The sequence below is a fragment of the Triticum aestivum genome, chromosome 7A (genome assembly GCF_018294505.1).
Source record: "Triticum aestivum cultivar Chinese Spring chromosome 7A, IWGSC CS RefSeq v2.1, whole genome shotgun sequence".
In the NCBI taxonomy this organism is placed as follows: domain Eukaryota; kingdom Viridiplantae; phylum Streptophyta; class Magnoliopsida; order Poales; family Poaceae; genus Triticum; species Triticum aestivum.
The window spans coordinates 38526047-38544616 of NC_057812.1; the positions used below are offsets into that span (position 1 = coordinate 38526047).

General features: G+C 47.5%; 1 protein-coding gene across 3 annotated transcripts; it reads right to left on the minus strand.

Moving 5' to 3' along the window:
* Positions 1-492: 492 nt before the first annotated feature.
* Positions 493-2516, minus strand: LOC123153082 (uncharacterized). Of its 3 annotated transcripts, none has more exons than XM_044572377.1 (4): positions 2133-2516; positions 1332-1643; positions 1028-1247; positions 493-931 (listed from the first exon to the last, which is right to left on the minus strand). In XM_044572377.1, exons 2-4 carry the CDS (start codon positions 1439-1441, stop codon positions 737-739), a joined length of 525 nt encoding a protein of 174 aa, XP_044428312.1. In that variant the 5' UTR covers positions 1442-1643; positions 2133-2516; the 3' UTR covers positions 493-736. The 3 variants fall into 3 exon arrangements, with proteins under 3 accessions (XP_044428312.1, XP_044428313.1, XP_044428311.1); XM_044572378.1 differs by having other exon boundaries at positions 1046-1247; positions 1332-1672; positions 2133-2514; XM_044572376.1 differs by having other exon boundaries at positions 1332-1672; positions 2133-2514.
* Between the last annotated feature and the right edge of the window lie 16054 nt (positions 2517-18570).

Below are 18570 nucleotides of genomic sequence, written 5' to 3' on the forward strand. Positions count from 1 at the left end.
CTTTCGGGGTGAGACTAAACTTTTCACCACACCTAGTGCCATATAACCCACATGGGCCCTTAGAGATTTTTCAGAAATTGCTATATGGGCCTAGAGCCCATCTCAAATTTCAGCAAAATTTGCTTCCATCATCTTCTTTATAGATCTGTTCTTTCTTTCTCTTGGTACAAAACTGACCGTTCATCTCTGTTCGTGCCGCTGTGCAGTCGACCCACCCAGCTGGTGCACGCCGGAGGCGGTTTGCCAGGACCCGGTTACGCCGGGAAACAGGGAAACGTGCAAAAGCATCTGCAAAAGTTTTGGCTACAACCCGGAACAAGCCTACTGCAATCCCGATCCCACTCCGACGTGCAGCTGCATCTATTAAGCGCAAGAAATAACAATGTCACTGGAGTGGCAGATGATGGATGACACAGCTAGCAAACTCATTTTTATGTGTATCTTGTCTCATGTAAAAATCGGAACAGATCATGGTCCAGGCCTGACCGTCAATAAAGATTAGAAAAGTTTCTTAAATAGGCGTGTTGCAGAATTAATAAGTTAACATCTGGTAAACACAAGGGAACGAAATGTCTTAACTAAAGACTTGATATTTACTCCTTGATCCAGCGGACAAAAAATATAAAGGCAACGAACACCCCTTCACGTCATAGCCCAACGGGATAGCTATCACTACAGGAAAAAAATTATAAGCCGAGTGCCCAAAACACTAGGCTCATGCCGTTTTACGCTTGGTTTATATATAAGCCGAGTGTTTTTCACGGCTTACAGTACACGGCTTTTTAAGAAGCATCTTGCGTTCATGCGCGAAATACTTGACCACGGCATTGACGCGAGCCTCGTAAGGCATGTCTTGGACAATCTTCTTGGCAATCTCCTCCACGACCTCATTAGCTTCATCCTCCATACCCTCAACGCAAGTAAAGAAGTCCTACCAAAGTGCATAGATTCGCATAAGACAATTATCAATGCAATGATTTGGAATATTGGCAAAGAAATAACTAAGAAAATTGACAAAGAATTTTATCCAAAAATCGTTGACCACCCGCTCAGCAGCACTGCGGTACTCCCTGTCCCAATTGTCTTTCGTATCTGGAGCGCGTTTCCAGTGCTCCCAAGACCAAGCTGGCTCCTCCTCACCGTCTCCTATGGGAAGTAGGCCGGGGTAATAATGCCTACAAAGACATCCAATAATGGTGCTTGGCTGTCGTGGCGGGATTGTGCCTTCTGGAATAACCACCAAGGCCCTGCACAATGGAAAGGCAAGTAAGTTAGTATCTGCAAAAAACTTGAATGTAAAGACATAGTTAAGAGTCCACAGAAGCACTTACCTCACACCAACAGGTTTAACAATGATCCCCTTATGTGGATATGGTCGCGAAGGGAGCGTGGACACCCCACGCAACCAGATTTTGGTCTCCTGAAGAACCGGCCATTCCATGTCCTTTGCCGATTCCTCCACCTCATACTCTCCCTCCTCCAACTCCTCCTCCTGCACATGTTAGTCGATCCAGAAAGTTTACTTAATATCCTGGAAGACAGAGATCCTCACCTCACGTCGGTGCTACGTGCTATGTGGGCTGAGGATAATTGGCCATGAGCAATTTAGTTGGAGGTGTCCCTGGGAGTCTTCTTCCTCCAAACTGACGAAGTTGACAAGAACATCGAGTACCTGTTATATATATGTACTCATTAAAAGCTTTTACTCTGGATGCAAGTTTTTCTTGCTGCCCTGAGTGAAAGCTTTTATTAACTAAAAAGTACTCTGTTATTATATCTATCACGGCTGCAAATTGGCAGAATTTAATTTACTTCTGAATTTTTACAAATTTCTGAAACTCACAAAAAATTGATTATGCGAGACAGTGAATCAAAATACTACTTTGACAGTGTCAAACTACGCATATTTGTATTAGAACATATACAACAGTGACCATATCTGTTGGTCGGGTAGCTACTTGACCATGGTAATGCTATAAAGCCTTGTACAATTTTTATTTTCGGTTCGTACAACATTGTACAGTTTCTATTTCTTCAGTCGTATCAGGCCTCGCTTGGTAGCTTTGTTCAGATACGTTTGAGACCCAGCACAACACGAACACAGATGAGGGATAGGAGTTGAGGAGCGCTACCTTGGGCCTCGATGCGTGGTGGCGACCATCGACGAAGCAGAAGAGTTGAAGAGGACGGCGGTGCAGGTGGCCGGCAGCGTCGGAGTCTAAGAGGAACGGGGCGGCGACGCCTGAGGAGAAGGTGCTCGGGGCGCCAGTGTCGGTGAGCTCGGGCCGGGCGGAGACGTTCCCGGCGTTCTTCTCCTCCTCGCCGAGCACCTTGCCGCCGGAGGAGGCCCGACGACCTCAACCCTAGCGAACGGGGGAGGGGGCCGGCGGGCATGCTCGGGGGAGGAAAAGCGCGATGTGTGGGGTGGGCGCGGGGGAGATCTGGAGGAGAGGAACGGCGCCGGAGGAGGGGTGGCGCGGCGGCCGGTGGGTGGGTGGGCGGAGACGGCGGGGCGGGCACAGAGGATTTCGGCGGCGCGGGGAATGCGGGGGGGGGGGGGGGGGGGGGGGGGGCATAGTGAGCTTGTGGATTTGGGGGGATTTCAGCCGGCGCGGGGAGAGGATTTCAGCTTCGCGCGTGATTTTTGCTACGTCCCGCGCCTTCGTGAAAATGTAAGCCGTGTGTCGAGTAGTGTTACACGGTTTACATTCTTATTTCATTCCAACTATTTTCTTTGTTTTACTTTATTTTTTTTCTTTCATATTTTTTTCGTATTTTCATTTCTTAACCGGTTGGACCGGTCGGCTTTTCTAAAAGCCGGTCAAACCGGTCGATCTCTATTTTGTCCGCAGACAAACCCTATCGGGCGCCACCACTCCCCTCCACTACCACACTTATCTGGCCGTGCCGCAGCGACGCCGCCCCTCCCTCGTCGCGATCTACATTTCTGTCATGTGTTTTTTCGACCCTCCCTCACACGGTTTTCAGATATGAGCCAATCCGTAGGGCCTGCGCGATCTACGCCTTTGACCGGAGTTGAGAAGGGTTTCACCGTGGTGAACTCCTCTTGGTTTGTGTTACGGTAGGCCATGGTGACATGCCAGAATAATTTTGAGCACACAACTTCACAAGATTCCCTCCCGGCGGTGCAAGTGCGGCATCGGCACTGTAGGTGCATAACCTTCCCGCAGGACTATCGTGTTTGTGTGGAAAGTGTCACACCAAAGCTGTGTATTGCATATTTAAACATCACACCATCCTTTAATACATATATTTGGACCACATGGAGATGGATGTGCTCTTCCAACCCTCACTCGCACGGTTTTTGGAGATAAGCCGATACGCAAGGCCTATGCGGTCTACACCTTTGACCGGACTCGAGAGGGGTTTGACCGGGGTGAACTCCTCATGGTTTGTGTTATGGTAGACCATGGTGACATGCTGGAACAAGTATGAGCACATGCCTTCACAAGATTCCCTCCCGCCGGCGCTAAGTGCGACACCGAGACTTTAGGTGCATATCCTTCCCACAAGATTGTCGTGTTTGTGTGGAAAATGCTGCACAAAAGTTTAGTACTGGATGTTTAAGAATCACACCACCCTTTCATGCATATATTTGGACAACATGAAGGTGGGTGTGCTCTTTCGACCTTCCCTCGCATGCTTTTCAGAGATGAGTCAATCCGCAAGGCCCGCGCGATCTACGACTTTGATCGGACTCGAGAGGGGTTTGAACGGGGTTAACTCTACTTGGTTTGTGCTACGGTAGGTCATGTTGACATGCCAGACCAAGTTTGTGCACATACCTTCTCAAGATTCCCCACCGGCGATACTAACTGCAACACCTCTATTGGTGCAGAACCTTTGTGCGATAATGTCGTGTTTGTGAGGCAAGTATCGCATCAAAGTGTTGTATTGGGTATTTAGATGTCACACCGCACCTTTAAAAATATAATTGGGCCACATGTTGGTGGATGTGCTCTTCTGACCCTTCCTCACATGGTTTTCGATATGAGCCGATTCATAAGGCCCGCATGGTCTACGCCTTTGACCGGGGTCAAGAGGGATTTTACCGGGGTGAAATCCTCTTGGTTTGTGTTACGGTAGACCATGGTGACATGCTAGAATAATTTTGAGCACACGACTTCACAAGATTCCCTCCCGGCGGTGCCAAGTGCGGCATCAACACTGTAGGTGGACAACCTTCCCGTGGGGCTGTCGTGTTTTATGTGGCAAGTGTTGCAAGAAAGTTGTGTATTGGATATTTAAACATCAAACCACCCTTTAATACATATATTTGGATCACATGCAGGTGGGTGTCTTGTTCCAACCCTCCCTCGCACGGTTTCCGGAGATGAACCGATATGCAAGGCTTGCACGATCTACGCCTTTGACTGGACTCGAGAGGGGTTTGACTGGGGTGAACTCCTCGTGGTTTGTGTTATGATAGACCTGTTGGAAATATGCCCTAGAGGCAATAATAAAAGTATTATTATATTTCATTGTTCATGATAATTGTCTTTTATTCATGCTATAACTGTATTATCCGGAAATCGTAATACACGTGTGAATACATAGACCACAATATGTCCCTAGTGAGCCTCTAGTTGACTAGCTCGTTGTGATCAACAGATAGTCATGGTTTCCTGGCTATGGACATTGGATGTCGTTGATAACGGGATCACATCATTAGGAGAATGATGTGATGGACAAGACCCAATCTTAAGCATAGCACAAAGATCATGTAGTTCGTTTGCTAGAGCTTTGCCAATGTTAAGTATCTCTTCCTTCGACCATGAGATCGTGTAACTCCTGGATACCGTAGGAGTGCTTTGGGTGTATCAAACGTCACAACGTAACTGGGTGACTATAAAGGTGCACTACAGGTATCTCCAAAAGTGTCTATTGGGTTGACACGGATCGAGACTGGGATTTGTCACTCCGTATGACGGAGAGGTATCTCTGGGCCCACTCGGTAATGCATCATCATAATGAGCTCAAGGTGACCAAGGTGTTGGCCACGGGATCATGCATTACGGTACGAGTAAAGTGACTTGCCGGTAACGAGACCGAACAAGGTATTGGGATACCGACAATCGAGTCTCGGGCAAGTAACGTACCGATTGACAAAGGGAATTGTATACAGGGTTTGATCGAATCCTCGACATCGTGGTTCAACCGATGAAATCATCGAGGAGCATGTGGGAGCCAACATGGGTATCCAGACCCCGCTGTTGGTTATTGCCCGAGAGTCTCTCGGTCATGTCTGCCTGTCTCCCGAACCCGTAGGGTCTACAGACTTAAGGTTCGGTGATGCTAGGGTTGTATGAATATGAGTATGCAGCATACCGAATGTTGTTCGGAGTCCCGGATGAGATCCCGGACGTCACGAGGAGTTTCGGAATGGTCCGGAGGTAAAGAATAATATATAGGAAGTGGTATTTCGGCCATCGGGAAAGTTTCGGGGTTACCCCGTAATGTACCGGGACCACCGGAAGGGTCCCGGGGGTCCACCGGGTGGGGCCACCCATCCCGGAGGGTCCCATGGGCTGACGTGGGAGGGGAGCCAGCCCATAATGGGCTGGTGCGCCCCCCTAGGCCCACCCCCTGCGCCTAGGGTTGAAACCCTAGGGTGGGGGGGCGCACCACATGCCTTGGGGGGCACTCCTCCCCCCCTTGGCCGCCGCCCCCTTGGGAGATCCAATCTCCCAGGGCCGGCACCCCCCGGGGTCCTATATAAAGGAGGGCAGGGGGGAGGGCAAAAAAACACCTATTGCCTTGGCGCCTCCCTCCCCCTGCTACACCTCGTCCTCCTCCCGTAGATGCTTAGCGAAGCCGTGCTGGAGTTCTGCTGCATCCACCACCACGCCGTCGTGCTGCTGGATCATCATCAACCTCTCCTTCCCCCTTGCTGGATCAAGAAGGAGGAGACGTCTCCTGTCCCGTACGTGTGTTGAACGCGGAGGTGCTGTCCGTTCAGCACTTGGACATCGGTGATCTGAATCATGTCGAGTACGACTCCATCATCACCATCCCCTTGCAAGCTTCCGCACGCGATCTACAAGTGGTATGTAGATGCAAACTCACTCCCTTGACTCGTTGCTTAGATGAACTCATAGATGGATCTTGGTGAAACCGTAGAAATTTTTTTAATTTTCTGCAACGTTACCCAACAGTGGCATCATGAGCTAGGTCTATGCGTAGTTCTCTTTGCAGGAGTAGAACACAATTTTGTTGTGGGCGTGGATCTTGTCGACTTGCTTGCCTCTACTAGTCTTTTCTTGCTTCAGCGGTATTGTGGGATGAAGCGGCCCGGACCAACCTTACACGTACGCTTACGTGAGACCGGTTCCACCGATTAACATGCACTAGTTGCATAAGGTGGCTGGCGGGTGTCTGTCTCTCCCACTTTAGTTGGAGCGGATTCGATGAAAAGGGTCCTTATGAAGGGTAAATAGAAGTTGACAAAATCACGTTGTGGTTATTCGTAGGTAAGAAAACGTTCTTGCTAGAACCCAATTGCAGCCACGTAAAAGATGCAACAACAATTAGAGGATGTCTAACTTGTTTTTGCAGCAATTGATCATGTGATGTGATATGGCCAGAAGTTGTGATGAATGATGAATTGTGATGTATGAGATCATGTTCTTGTAATAGGATTCACGACTTGCATGTCGATGAGTATGACAACCGGCAGGAGCCATAGGAGTTGTCTTTATTTTTGTATGACCTGCGTGTCATTGAAGAACGCCATGTAACTTACTTTACTTTATTGCTAAACGCGTTAGCCATAGAAGTAGAAGTAGTCGTTGGCGTGACAACTTCATGAAGACACGATGATGGAGATCATGATGATGGAGATCATGGTGTCAAGCCGGTGACAAGATGATCATGGAGCCCCGAAGATGGAGATCAATGGAGCTATATGATATTGGCCATATCATGTCACAACTATATAATTGCATGTGATGTTTATTATGTTTATGCATCTTGTTTACTTAGGACGACGGTAGTAAATAAGATGATCCCTTACAAAAATTTCAAGAAGTGTTCTCCCCTAACTGTGCACCGTTGCTACAGTTCGTCGCTTCTAAGCACCACGTGATGATCGGGTGTGATGGATTCTTACGTTCACATACAACGGGTGTAAGACAGTTTTACACAGCGAAAACACTTAGGGTTAACTTGACGAGCCTAGCATGTGCAGACATGGCCTCGGAACACGGAGACCAAAAGGTCGAACACGAGTCATATGGAAGATACGATCAACATGAAGATGTTCACCGACGATGACTAGTCCGTCTCACGTGATGATCGGACACGGGCTAGTCGACTCGGATCGTGTAACACTTAGATGACTAGAGGGATGTCTAATCTGAGTGGGAGTTCATAATTTGATTAGAACTTAATTATCATGAACTTAGTCTGAAAACCTTTGCAAATATGTCTTGTAGATCAAATGGCCAACGCTAATGTCAACATGAACTTCAACGCGTTCCTAGAGAAAACCAAGCTGAAAGATGATGGCAGCAACTATACGGACTGGGTCCGGAACCTGAGGATCATCCTCATAGCTGCCTGGAAACAATATGTCCTAGAAGGACCGCTAGGTGACGCTCCCGTCCCAGAGAACCAAGACATTATGAATGCTTGGCAAACTCGTGCTGATGATTACTCCCTCGTTCAGTGCGGCATGCTTTACAGCTTAGAACCGGGGCTCCAAAAGCGTTTTGAGCATCACGGAGCATATGAGATGTTCGAAGAGCTGAAACTAGTTTTCCAAGCTCATGCCCGGGTCGAGAGATATGATGTCTCCGACAAGTTCTATAGTTGTAAGATGGAGGAAAATAGTTCTGTCAGTGAGCACATACTCAAGATGTCTGGGTTGCACAACCGTATGACCCAGCTGAATATTAACCTTCCTGATGAGGCGGTCATTGACAGAATCCTCCAGTCGCTCCCACCAAGCTACAAGAGCTTTGTGATGAACTACAACATGTAGGGGATGGAAAAGACCATTCCTGAAGTGTTTTCTATGCTGAAGTCAGCAGAGGCTGAAATCAAGAAAGAACATCAAGTGTTGATGGTCAATAAGACCACTAAGTTCAAGAAGGGCAAGGGCAAGAAGAACTTCAAGAAGGACGGCAAGGATGTTGCCGCGCCCGGTAAGCCAGTTGCCGGGAAGAAGTCAAAGAATGGACCCAAGCCTGAGACTGAGTGCTTTTATTGCAAGGGGAAGGGTCACTGGAAGCGGAACTGCACCAAATACTTAGCGGATAAGAAGGCCGGCAACACCAAAGGTATATTTGATATACATGTAATTGATGTGTACCTTACCAGTACTCGTAGTAACTCCTGGGTATTTGATACCGGTGTCGTTGCTCATATTTGTAACTCACAGCAGGAGCTGCGGAATAAACGGAGACTGGCGAAGAACGAGGTGACGATGCGCCTCGGGAATGGTTCCAGAGTCGATGTGATCGCCGTCAACCTTAATAATTGTTATTTAGTGCCAAGTTTGAGCATGAACATTGTATCTGGATCTCGTTTAATACGAGATGGCTACTCATTTAAGTCCGAGAATAATGGTTGTTCGATTTATATGAGAGATATGTTTTATGGTCATGCTCCGATGGTCAATGGTTTATTCTTAATGAATCTCGAGCGTAATATTACACATGTTCATAGTGTGGATGCCAAAAGATGTAAAGTTGATAACGATAGTCCCACATACTTGTGGCACTGCCGCCTTGGTCACATTGGTGTCAAGCGCATGAAGAAGCTCCATGCTGATGGACTTTTAGAGTCTCTTGATTATGAATCGTTTGACACATGCGAACCATGCCTCATGGGCAAAATGACCAAGACTCCGTTCTCCGGAACAGTGGAGCGAGCAACCAACTTGTTGGAAATCATACATACCGATGTGTGCGGTCCAATGAGCGTTGAGGCTCGCGGAGGATATCGTTATGTTCTCACTCTCACTGATGACTTAAGTAGATATGGGTATGTCTACTTAATGAAACACAAGTCTGAGACCTTTGAAAAGTTCAAGGAATTTCAGAATGAGGTGGAGAATCAACATGACCGAAAGATAAAGTTCCTACGATCAGATCGTGGAGGAGAATACTTAAGTCATGAATTTGGTACACACTTAAGGAAATATGGAATCGTTTCACAACTCACGCCGCCTGGAACACCTCAGCGAAACGGTGTGTCCGAACGTCGTAATCGCACTCTATTGGATATGGTGCAGTCTATGATGTCTCTTACCGATTTACCGCTATCATTTTGGGGATACGCTCTAGAGACAACTATATTCACTTTAAATAGGGCACCGTCTAAATCCGTTGAGACGACACCGTATGAATTATGGTTTGGGAAGAAACCTAAGCTGTCGTTTCTAAAAGTTTGGGGATGCGATGCTTATGTCAAGAAACTTCAACCTGAAAAGCTCAAACCCAAGTCGGAAAAATGCGTCTTCATAGGATACCCTAAGGAAACTTTCGGGTATACCTTCTACTTAAGATCCGAGGGCAAGATCTTTGTTGCCAAGAACGGATGCTTTCTGGAAAAAGAGTTTCTCACGAAAGAAATAAGTGGGAGGAAAGCAGAACTCGATGAAGTACTACCTCTCGAACGGGAAAGTGGTGCAGCTCAGGAAAATGTTCCTATGATGCCCACACCAATCGAAGAGGAAAACAATGATGATGATCAAGGTACTTCGGATCAAGTTGCTACTGAACTTCGTAGGTCCACAAGGACATGTTCCGCACCAGAGTGGTATGGCAACCCTGTCCTGGAAATCATGTTGTTAGACAACGGTGAACCTTCGAACTATGAAGAAGCGATGGCGGGCCCAGATTCCAACAAATGGCTTGAAGCCATGAAATCCGAGATAGAATCCATGTATGAAAACAAAGTATGGACTTTGACAGACTTGCCCGATGATCGGCGAGCGATAGAAAACAAATGGATCTTTAAGAAGAAGACGGACGCGGATGGCAATGTTACCATCTATAAAGCTCGACTTGTCGCTAAGGGTTATCGACAAGTTCAAGGGATTGACTACGACGAGACATTCTCTCCCGTAGCGAAGCTGAAGTCTGTCCGGATCGTGTTAGCAATTGCCGCATACTATGATTATGAGATATGGCAGATGGACGTCAAAACGGCATTCCTTAACGGGCATCTTAAGGAAGAACTGTATATGATGCAGCTGGAAGGTTTTGTCGATCCTAAGAACGCTAACAAAGTATGCAAGCTCCAGCGATCCATTTATGGGCTGGTACAAGCATCTCGGAGTTGGAATATTCGCTTTGATGATATGATCAAAGCGTTTGGGTTTATGCAGACTTATGGAGAAGCCTGCGTTTACAAAAAAGTGAGTGGGAGCTCTGTAGCATTTCTCATATTATATGTAGATGACATACTCTTGATGGGAAATAATATAGAATTTCTGGACAGCATTAAGGCCTACTTGAACAAATGTTTTTCAATGAAGGACCTTGGAGAAGCTGCTTATATATTATGCATCAAGATCTATAGAGATAGATCGAGACGCCTCATAGGTCTTTCACAAAGCACATACCTTGATAAGATTTTGAGAAGGTTCAAAATGGATCAGTCCAAGAAAGGGTTCTTGCCTATGTTACAAGGTGTGAGATTGAGCTCGGCTCAGTCACCGACCACGGCAAAAGATAAAGAAGAGATGAGTGTCATCCCCTATGCTTCAGCCATAGGATCTATTATGTATGCCATGCTGTGTACCAGACCTGATATAAACCTTGCCGTAAGTTTGGTAGCAAGATGCCAGAGTAACCCCGGCAAGGAACACTGGACAGCAGTCAAGAATATCCTGAAGTACCTGAAAAGGACAAAGGACATGTTTCTCATTTATGGAGGAGGCGAAGAGCTCGTCGTAAAGGGTTACGTCGACGCTAGCTTCGACTCAGATCCGGATGACTCTAAGTCACAAACCGGATACGTGTATATGTTGAATGGTGGAGCAGTAAGCTGGTGCAGCTGCAAGCAGAGCATCGTGGCGGGATCTACGTGTGAAGCGGAGTACATGGCAGCCTCGGAGGCAGCGCATGAAGCGATTTGGGTGAAGGAGTTCATCACCGACCTAGGAGTCATACCCAATGCGTCGGGGCCAATCAAACTCTTCTGTGACAACACTGGAGCTATTGCCCTTGCCAAGGAGCCCAGGTTTCACAAGAAGACCAGGCATATCAAGCATTGTTTCAACTCCATCCGTGAAAATGTTCAAGATGGAGACATAGAAATTTGCAAAGTACATACGGATCTGAATGTCGCAGATCCATTGACTAAACCTCTCTCGCGAGCAAAACATGATCAACACCAGAACTCTATGGGTGTTCGATTCATCACAATGTAACTAGATTGGTGACTCTAGTGCAAGTGGGAGACTGTTGGAAATATGCCCTAGAGGCAATAATAAAAATATTATTATATTTCATTGTTCATGATAATTGTCTTTTATTCATGCTATAACTGTATTATCCGGAAATCGTAATACACGTGTGAATACATAGACCACAATATGTCCCTAGTGAGCCTCTAGTTGACTAGCTCGTTGTGATCAACAGATAGTCATGGTTTCCTGGCTATGGACATTGGATGTCGTTGATAACGGGATCACATCATTAGGAGAATGATGTGATGGACAAGACCCAATCTTAAGCATAGCACAAAGATCGTGTAGTTCGTTTGCTAGAGCTTTGCCAATGTCAAGTATCTCTTCCTTCGATCATGAGATCGTGTAACTCCTAGATACCGTAGGAGTGCTTTGGGTGTATCAAACGTCACAACGTAACTGGGTGACTATAAAGGTGCACTACAGGTATCTCCGAAAGTGTCTATTGGGTTGACATGGATCGAGACTGGGATTTGTCACTCCGTATGACGAAGAGGTATCTCTGGGCCCACTCGGTAATGCATCATCATAATGAGCTCAAGGTGACCAAGGTGTTGGCCACGGGATCATGCATTACGGTACGAGTAAAGTGACTTGCCGGTAACGAGACCGAACAAGGTATTGGGATACCGACGATCGAGTCTCGGGCAAGTAACGTACCGATTGACAAAGGGAATTGTATACAGGGTTTGATCGAATCCTCGACATCGTGGTTCAACCGATGAAATCACCGAGGAGCATGTGGGAGCCAACATGGGTATCCAGACCCCGCTATTGGTTATTGCCCGAGAGTCTCTCGGTCATGTCTACGTGTCTCCCGAACCCGTAGGGTCTACACACTTAAGGTTCGGTGACGCTAGGGTTGTATGAATATGAGTATGCAGCATACCGAATGTTGTTCGGAGTCCCGGATGAGATCCCGGACGTCACGAGGAGTTTCGGAATGGTTCGGAGGTAAAGAATAATATATAGGAAGTGGTATTTCGGCCATCAGGAAAGTTTCGGGGTCACCCGGTAATGTACCGGGACCACCGGAAGGGTCCCGGGGGTCCACCGGGTGGGGCCACCCATCCCGGAGGGTCCCATGGGCTGACGTGGGAGGGGAGCCAGCCCATAGTGGGCTGGTGCGCCCCCCTAGGCCCACCCCCTGCGCCTAGGGTTGAAACCCTAGGGTCGGGGGGGGAGGGCGCACCACATGCCTTGGGGGGCACTCCTCCCCCCCTTGGCCGCCGCCCCCTTGGGAGATCCAATCTCCCAGGGCCGGCACCCCCCCTGGGGTCCTATATAAAGGAGGGCAGGGGGGAGGGCAAAAAAACACCTATTGCCTTGGCGCCTCCCTCCCCCTGCTACACCTCGTCCTCCTCCCGTAGATGCTTAGCGAAGCCCTGCTGGAGTTCTGCTGCATCCACCACCACGCCGTCGTGCTGCTGGATCATCATCAACCTCTCCTTCCCCCTTGCTGGATCAAGAAGAAGGAGACGTCTCCCGTCCCGTACGTGTGTTGAACGCGGAGGTGCTGTCCGTTCAGCACTTGGACATCGGTGATCTGAATCACGTCGAGTATGACTCCATCATCACCATCCCCTTGCAAGCTTCCGCACGCGATCTACAAGTGGTATGTAGATGCAAACTCACTCCCTTGACTCGTTGCTTAGATGAACTCATAGATGGATCTTGGTGAAACCGTAGAAAAAATTTTAATTTTCTGCAACGTTACCCAACAAGACCATGCTAACATTGTAGGTGCATATCCTTCCTACAAGATTGTCGTGTTTGTGTAGCAAATGCCACACCAAAGTTGAGTGTTGGATGTTTAAGCATCACACCACCATTTCATGCGTATATTTGGACCACCTACTGGTGGGTGTGCTCTTACTACCTTCCCTCGCATGGTTTTCAGAGATGAGTCAATCCGCAAGGCCCACGCGATCTACGCCTTTGACCGGACTCGAGAGGGGTTTGACCGGGGTGAACTCTACTTGGTTTGCGTTACAGTAGGTCATCGTGACATGCCACACCACGTTTGTGCACATACCTTCTCAAGATTCCTCACCGGTAGTGCTAAGTGCGGCACCTCTATAGGTGCAGAACCTTTATGCGGTATTTGTCGTGTTTATGAGGCAAGTTCGCATCAAGTGTTGTATTGGGTATGTATACATCACACCACACTTTCATGCATATATTTGGGAAGCATGCTGGTGGGTGTGCTCTTTTGACTCTCCCTCGCACGGTTTTCAAAGATGAACCGATCTGCAAGGCCTGCGCGATCTCCTTTGACTGGGCTCGAGAGGGGTTTGACCGGGGTTAACTCCTTGTGGTTTGTGTTATAGTAGACCATGATGACATGCCGGAATAATATTCAAGGATAAGTGGAGAGAGATGAGAAAATTGAAGGCATGGAAAATAAGGTCATGAAAACTGTCGCGGCAGAATGATTGCGAAAGAGAAGAAAGAAATAATATTTAAATGGTAAATATATATATGCAACCAAAATCATTTTAAAACTTATGTTCTTGCAAATTTTTTGCAAAGGATAAGCCGAGTGTATTCAGGAAGCACTCGGCTTATATTACATGTAAGCCGTGAAAGCACTCAAATTATAAGGCGTATAAGCCGAGAGCCATGATGGGGCGCACGGTTTATAGGCTGCTCCGTGACGACGCCGTCAACGACCTTCATTGTAGACACGTGGCAAATATGTTTGCCGAGTGTGCGTTATAAGTCGAGTGCTTTTTTGTATAAATACCGTGTGCATTATGGAAGCCGAGGGCTTTTCGGGGCACTCGGCTAACATTATAAGCCGAGTGCTTTTTGTTTGCCGAGTGTTATTTATCCCACACTCGGTTTAGAGGGAACATAAGCCGAGTACCCGATAAATAGCTCGCGGCGTATAGGCTAACACACGGGAAAACGGGATTTTCCTGTAGTGTATCACCGAATCGGGTCATAGTAAAAGGACAAAAATGGATGATCTAAATCCTCATTTGTTGGTCGTCACCCAACAAAACTCATGAACCAGATGAATTACCGCCGATAGCAGTTTTACTGTTCACATGTGGAGACGTCTACTGCCAAGATTATTATCTCGGTTGATCATCAAGACTGTGGGCCCATGTGTCATATGCATCTCTTCAAAAGCTCCTCGACATGGGGCAAGCCCAACAAGATGGCGACAATGGTCAGCGACATGAGCACCGATCGGTGAGGGGAATTTGCTCGCCGATGGCGGCAGCCTCGCCGTGCCAAGCCGACGTACGCATCCATGTGTCCGTTCGGCCGTTGGCCGCAGTGTTTCTGGCTGAACTTTGGTTGGCAGCCGCAGAGCCGTGCTTCGGTTTCATGCCCGATGCCACCTGCTTCGTGCAGTTTCTCGCAGCTATGCGCCGCCGCTCTCAGCAGTCATCGATTCGACGCCACCACCGGCGCCTCGTGCTGGATGGCCAACTTGCAAGGCTGAGCTGTGTTGGTCCTTGCCGCCATGCCAAGCCATGACTGCGTCGTATGAGCCGCACGTACCACGCTATAGGCTGGCTACCGCCGCCCACCGCGTGCCTCGGTACCACTAGTAGCACACGTCAGCAGCCGGTTCACCCACGCATCGCCGTGCTTGCTATGGTCAAGCCGCATGCTGGCGCGCTCGCCGCCACGTTCACGCCACGCATGCAGGCCGCCACGACCCCTAGTCCTAGTCGTGTCGCGCACGGGCCCTACTGGCCCCGTCACGCTCCGCTGAGACCCCGCCGCCACCAGTGTGTTGGCCCTGCTGCCCGAATGTCTCCAGCATCATCAGACTCTAGTCGTCGGCCCGGACAGGGTAGGCTCAAGACGGATCAATAGTGGAGGGAGAAAGGGGTATCAAGGGTGGAGTGGAAAAGAGGATCGGGAGAGTAGATGATAGAAGAAGACGCGAAGTCTCAATCGACTGACGTCATCACGAGTAGATTAGGCCTGTTTACTAGCTCTTGTACTGCTGGGTTGTATCCGGTTAGAAACTGGGCTTATTTTCTTCCTGTTTGTTTGTTTGCTACTTTGGGATGGGCTGGGTTATGATTTGTTTGTTTGTTTGTACACACATCCGGAAAAAGTTATTGAACAAAAAAGTTGGAGGCCAGGCCCAACCAATATCGATACAAAAAAATTATGAATGTACATATGAGGAGGGGAGTTGCTGTTCAGAGCTAGCTAAACAGAACCGTGCTGTCCATTGTTCATGGAATTGATCAGAGCAACTTATAGATGTTTTTTAGTACTAAAGTTGACTAGCAGCTTGCAGATGCTCCTCTTCCTAGTTTCAACAAGAGTACATAGACATGTTGACACGGCTGGTTAACTTCCCTGCATTAAGTAGCTAGTTAACAAAAGTTCATGTATTAGTTAGTTTAAACTTTAGCATGAGTATGGAGCCGCGACACAGCTAGTTAACATCATGTGTTACCTAGCTAACCCACTGTTTCAACTAAATAAAACTAAAAAAATCATGAATATTTATAGAAAAAGGTTACTAACCATTGTAGCAACTTCTTCAAAAAGCGAACCCTCTCATGCTTCCGTGTCAGTGATTCCTTCATGATATCCTTTCTCTTCTAACGCTGGATCTCCAAGACACTGCTCTTTGCCTTCTGCATTTCAGTTGTCTGTTTTATTTTCAGGGTTGCTTCCTTTCTCATCCGTGTCAGTGCTCGTGTGCTGCTGTATTCACAAAATGTATATGTGACATTAGTGTTGTGAACAAGGGGACAAAAAACAAAAAAAAAACAAAAAGGCAGAAAAAAACTAAGGATATGAACTGGACAAACATTATAGCCACTAGAACAAATCATCACACAGTTTTAGTTCCTTTTATCAAAAACACAAACTTTACTTCAGGAATATTCTCAACTCTACTTCAGGAATACACAAACTTTACTGATGCTTGTGTTATAAAAACATGACAACAAGAACAGGTGAAACTTTGATGATTGCTTATGCATCTTCTATTGTGATATGTTATAACCATGGCCATCTATAAAACTCTGCAGCTTCCAGCTTGTGTTACACACAAATTTCTACTATGCATTCAAAGTTGCTGATGAGGACATCAACAAGGTGTTGTGCTTACCCTGGGCGGATGGCTACTCAAGAAAAATGTATGAGTTATATGGTGATTGTTTGAGTTTTGGCACGACATACCAGACGAACTGTTACAATATGCCATTTGCACCATTTGTTGGCATCACTCAACACGGGCCCCTCTCTCGACGCCGCCTCCTACGACAAAACAAAGGTCCCCTAGCTGCGTCCAAGTTAGAAGACATGCAGTTGCGTTCCTGTAGTGGGACATGCAAACTGGCCCCATCTCTCTCAACGCCGTCCCTTCTGACAAAAACAAAGGCCCCCTCAATTGCGACCAAGTTAGAAGACATGCAATTATGTGCCTAGTGCGGGACATGCAACTAGCCCCCTCCGACAAAATAAAGGCCCCCAATTGTGACCAAGTTAGAACCCATGCAGTTGCGTGCCTAGTGTGGGACATGTAACTGGCCCCTCTCCCCGTACAACAAAAAAATGGAAGTCAAGTTGCGACCAAGTTATAAGACATGCAATTGCGACGACGCCGGAATTAGAAGACATGCAATTATTTGCCTAGTGTGGGACATGCAGCTGGCCCTCTCTCTCTCTCTCTCTCTCTCTCTCTCTCTCTCTCTCGACGCCTCTCCCTCCAACAAAATAAAGGTCCCCAGTTGCGACCAAGTTAGAAGACATGCAGTGCCTAGTGTAGGACATGCAACTGGCCCCCTCTCTCTCAACGTTGCCTCCTCCGACAAAACAAAGTCCCTAGTTGCCACAAAGTTAGAAGACTGCAGTTGTGTGTCCTATTGTGGGACATGCAACTGGCCCCTTTCCCCGTACAAGAAAAATGGAAGCCGAGTTGCGACCAAGTTATAAGACATGCAACTGGCCCCCCTCTCTCGACGCCGCCTCCTCCGACAAAAGAAATGTCCCCAGTGGCGACCAAGTTAGAAGACATGCAGTTGTGTGCCTGTTGTGGGACAAGTAATTGGTGCCTCTTCCCGTATAACAAAAATTAAAACCGAGTTGCAACCAAGTTATAAGACATGCAGTTGCGACCATGCTGGAAGACATGCAATTGCGTGCCTAGTATGGGGCATGCGACTGGCCCCCTCTCTCTCTCGGCACCGCCCCTCCGATAAATCAAAGGTCCCTAGTTGCGACCATGTTACAAGAGATGCACTTGCGTGCCTATGTGGGACATGCAACTGGCCCCTCTCTCTCAACGCCGCCCCCTCCGACAAAAAACAAAGGCCCACCCAGTTGCGACCAAGTTAGAAGACATGCAGTTGCGTGCCTATTGTGGGACATGCAACTGGGCCCATCTCTCTCGACGCTACCCCCTCCGACAAAAACAAAGGTCCCCAGTTGCGACCAAGTAAGAAGATATGCTTTTTCGTGTCCTAGTATGGGACATGCAACTGGCCCCTCTCCTCATATAGCAAAAAATGAAACTCGAGTTGCGACCAAGTTATAATACATGCAATTGCGACCATGTTGGGAAAAGACATGCAGTTGTGTGCCTAGTGTGGGCCATGCAACTGTCCCCTCTCTCTCTCAACGCCGCCCCTCCGACAAATCAAAGGTTCCCAGTTACGACCAAGTTAGAAGATATGCAGTTGCGTGCCTGTTGTGGGACATGCAACTGGCCCCTCTACCAGTACAACAAAAATGAAAACTCGAGTTGCAACCAAGTTATAAGACATGCAGTTGCATGCCTAAAGTTGAGCATGCAACTAGGCTCCTCTCTCTCTCTCAACGCCGCCCCCTCCGACAAAAACAAAGATCCCCACAGTTGCGGCCAAGTTAGAAGACAAGTACTCTGAACTTAACCCGAATGAAAAAGATCCTCTCATATCTACTGAATTAGGCACACAAACATTTCAATCAATAAAAAAATTTGGACAAAAAATATCCCCTCAGATTCTATGCTTCAATCTAATAATCATTCTCTTATATTCCAGAAAAACAAGAGAGTTTTGAACATGCTATTGATTAGTACAGTTTCAGCCAGAAATTTGACAAAAACAAATAAACATGCCCCCTCCTACCTAGTGACATATTCTGTAACAAATCTTTCT

Bases quoted from the DNA above. Each gene is read 5' to 3' on its own strand.
- LOC123153082 (XM_044572377.1), bottom strand. From the start codon at position 1,441: ATGGAATGGCCGGTTCTTCAGGAGACCAAAATCTGGTTGCGTGGGGTG. The intron at 1,248-1,331 runs GTAAGTGCTTCT...TCCATTGTGCAG, and splicing joins GTTAAACCTGTTGGTGTGAG to GGCCTTGGTGGTTATTCCAG. The intron at 932-1,027 runs ATAAAATTCTTT...GCACTTTGGTAG, and splicing joins GGGTGGTCAACGATTTTTGG to GACTTCTTTACTTGCGTTGA.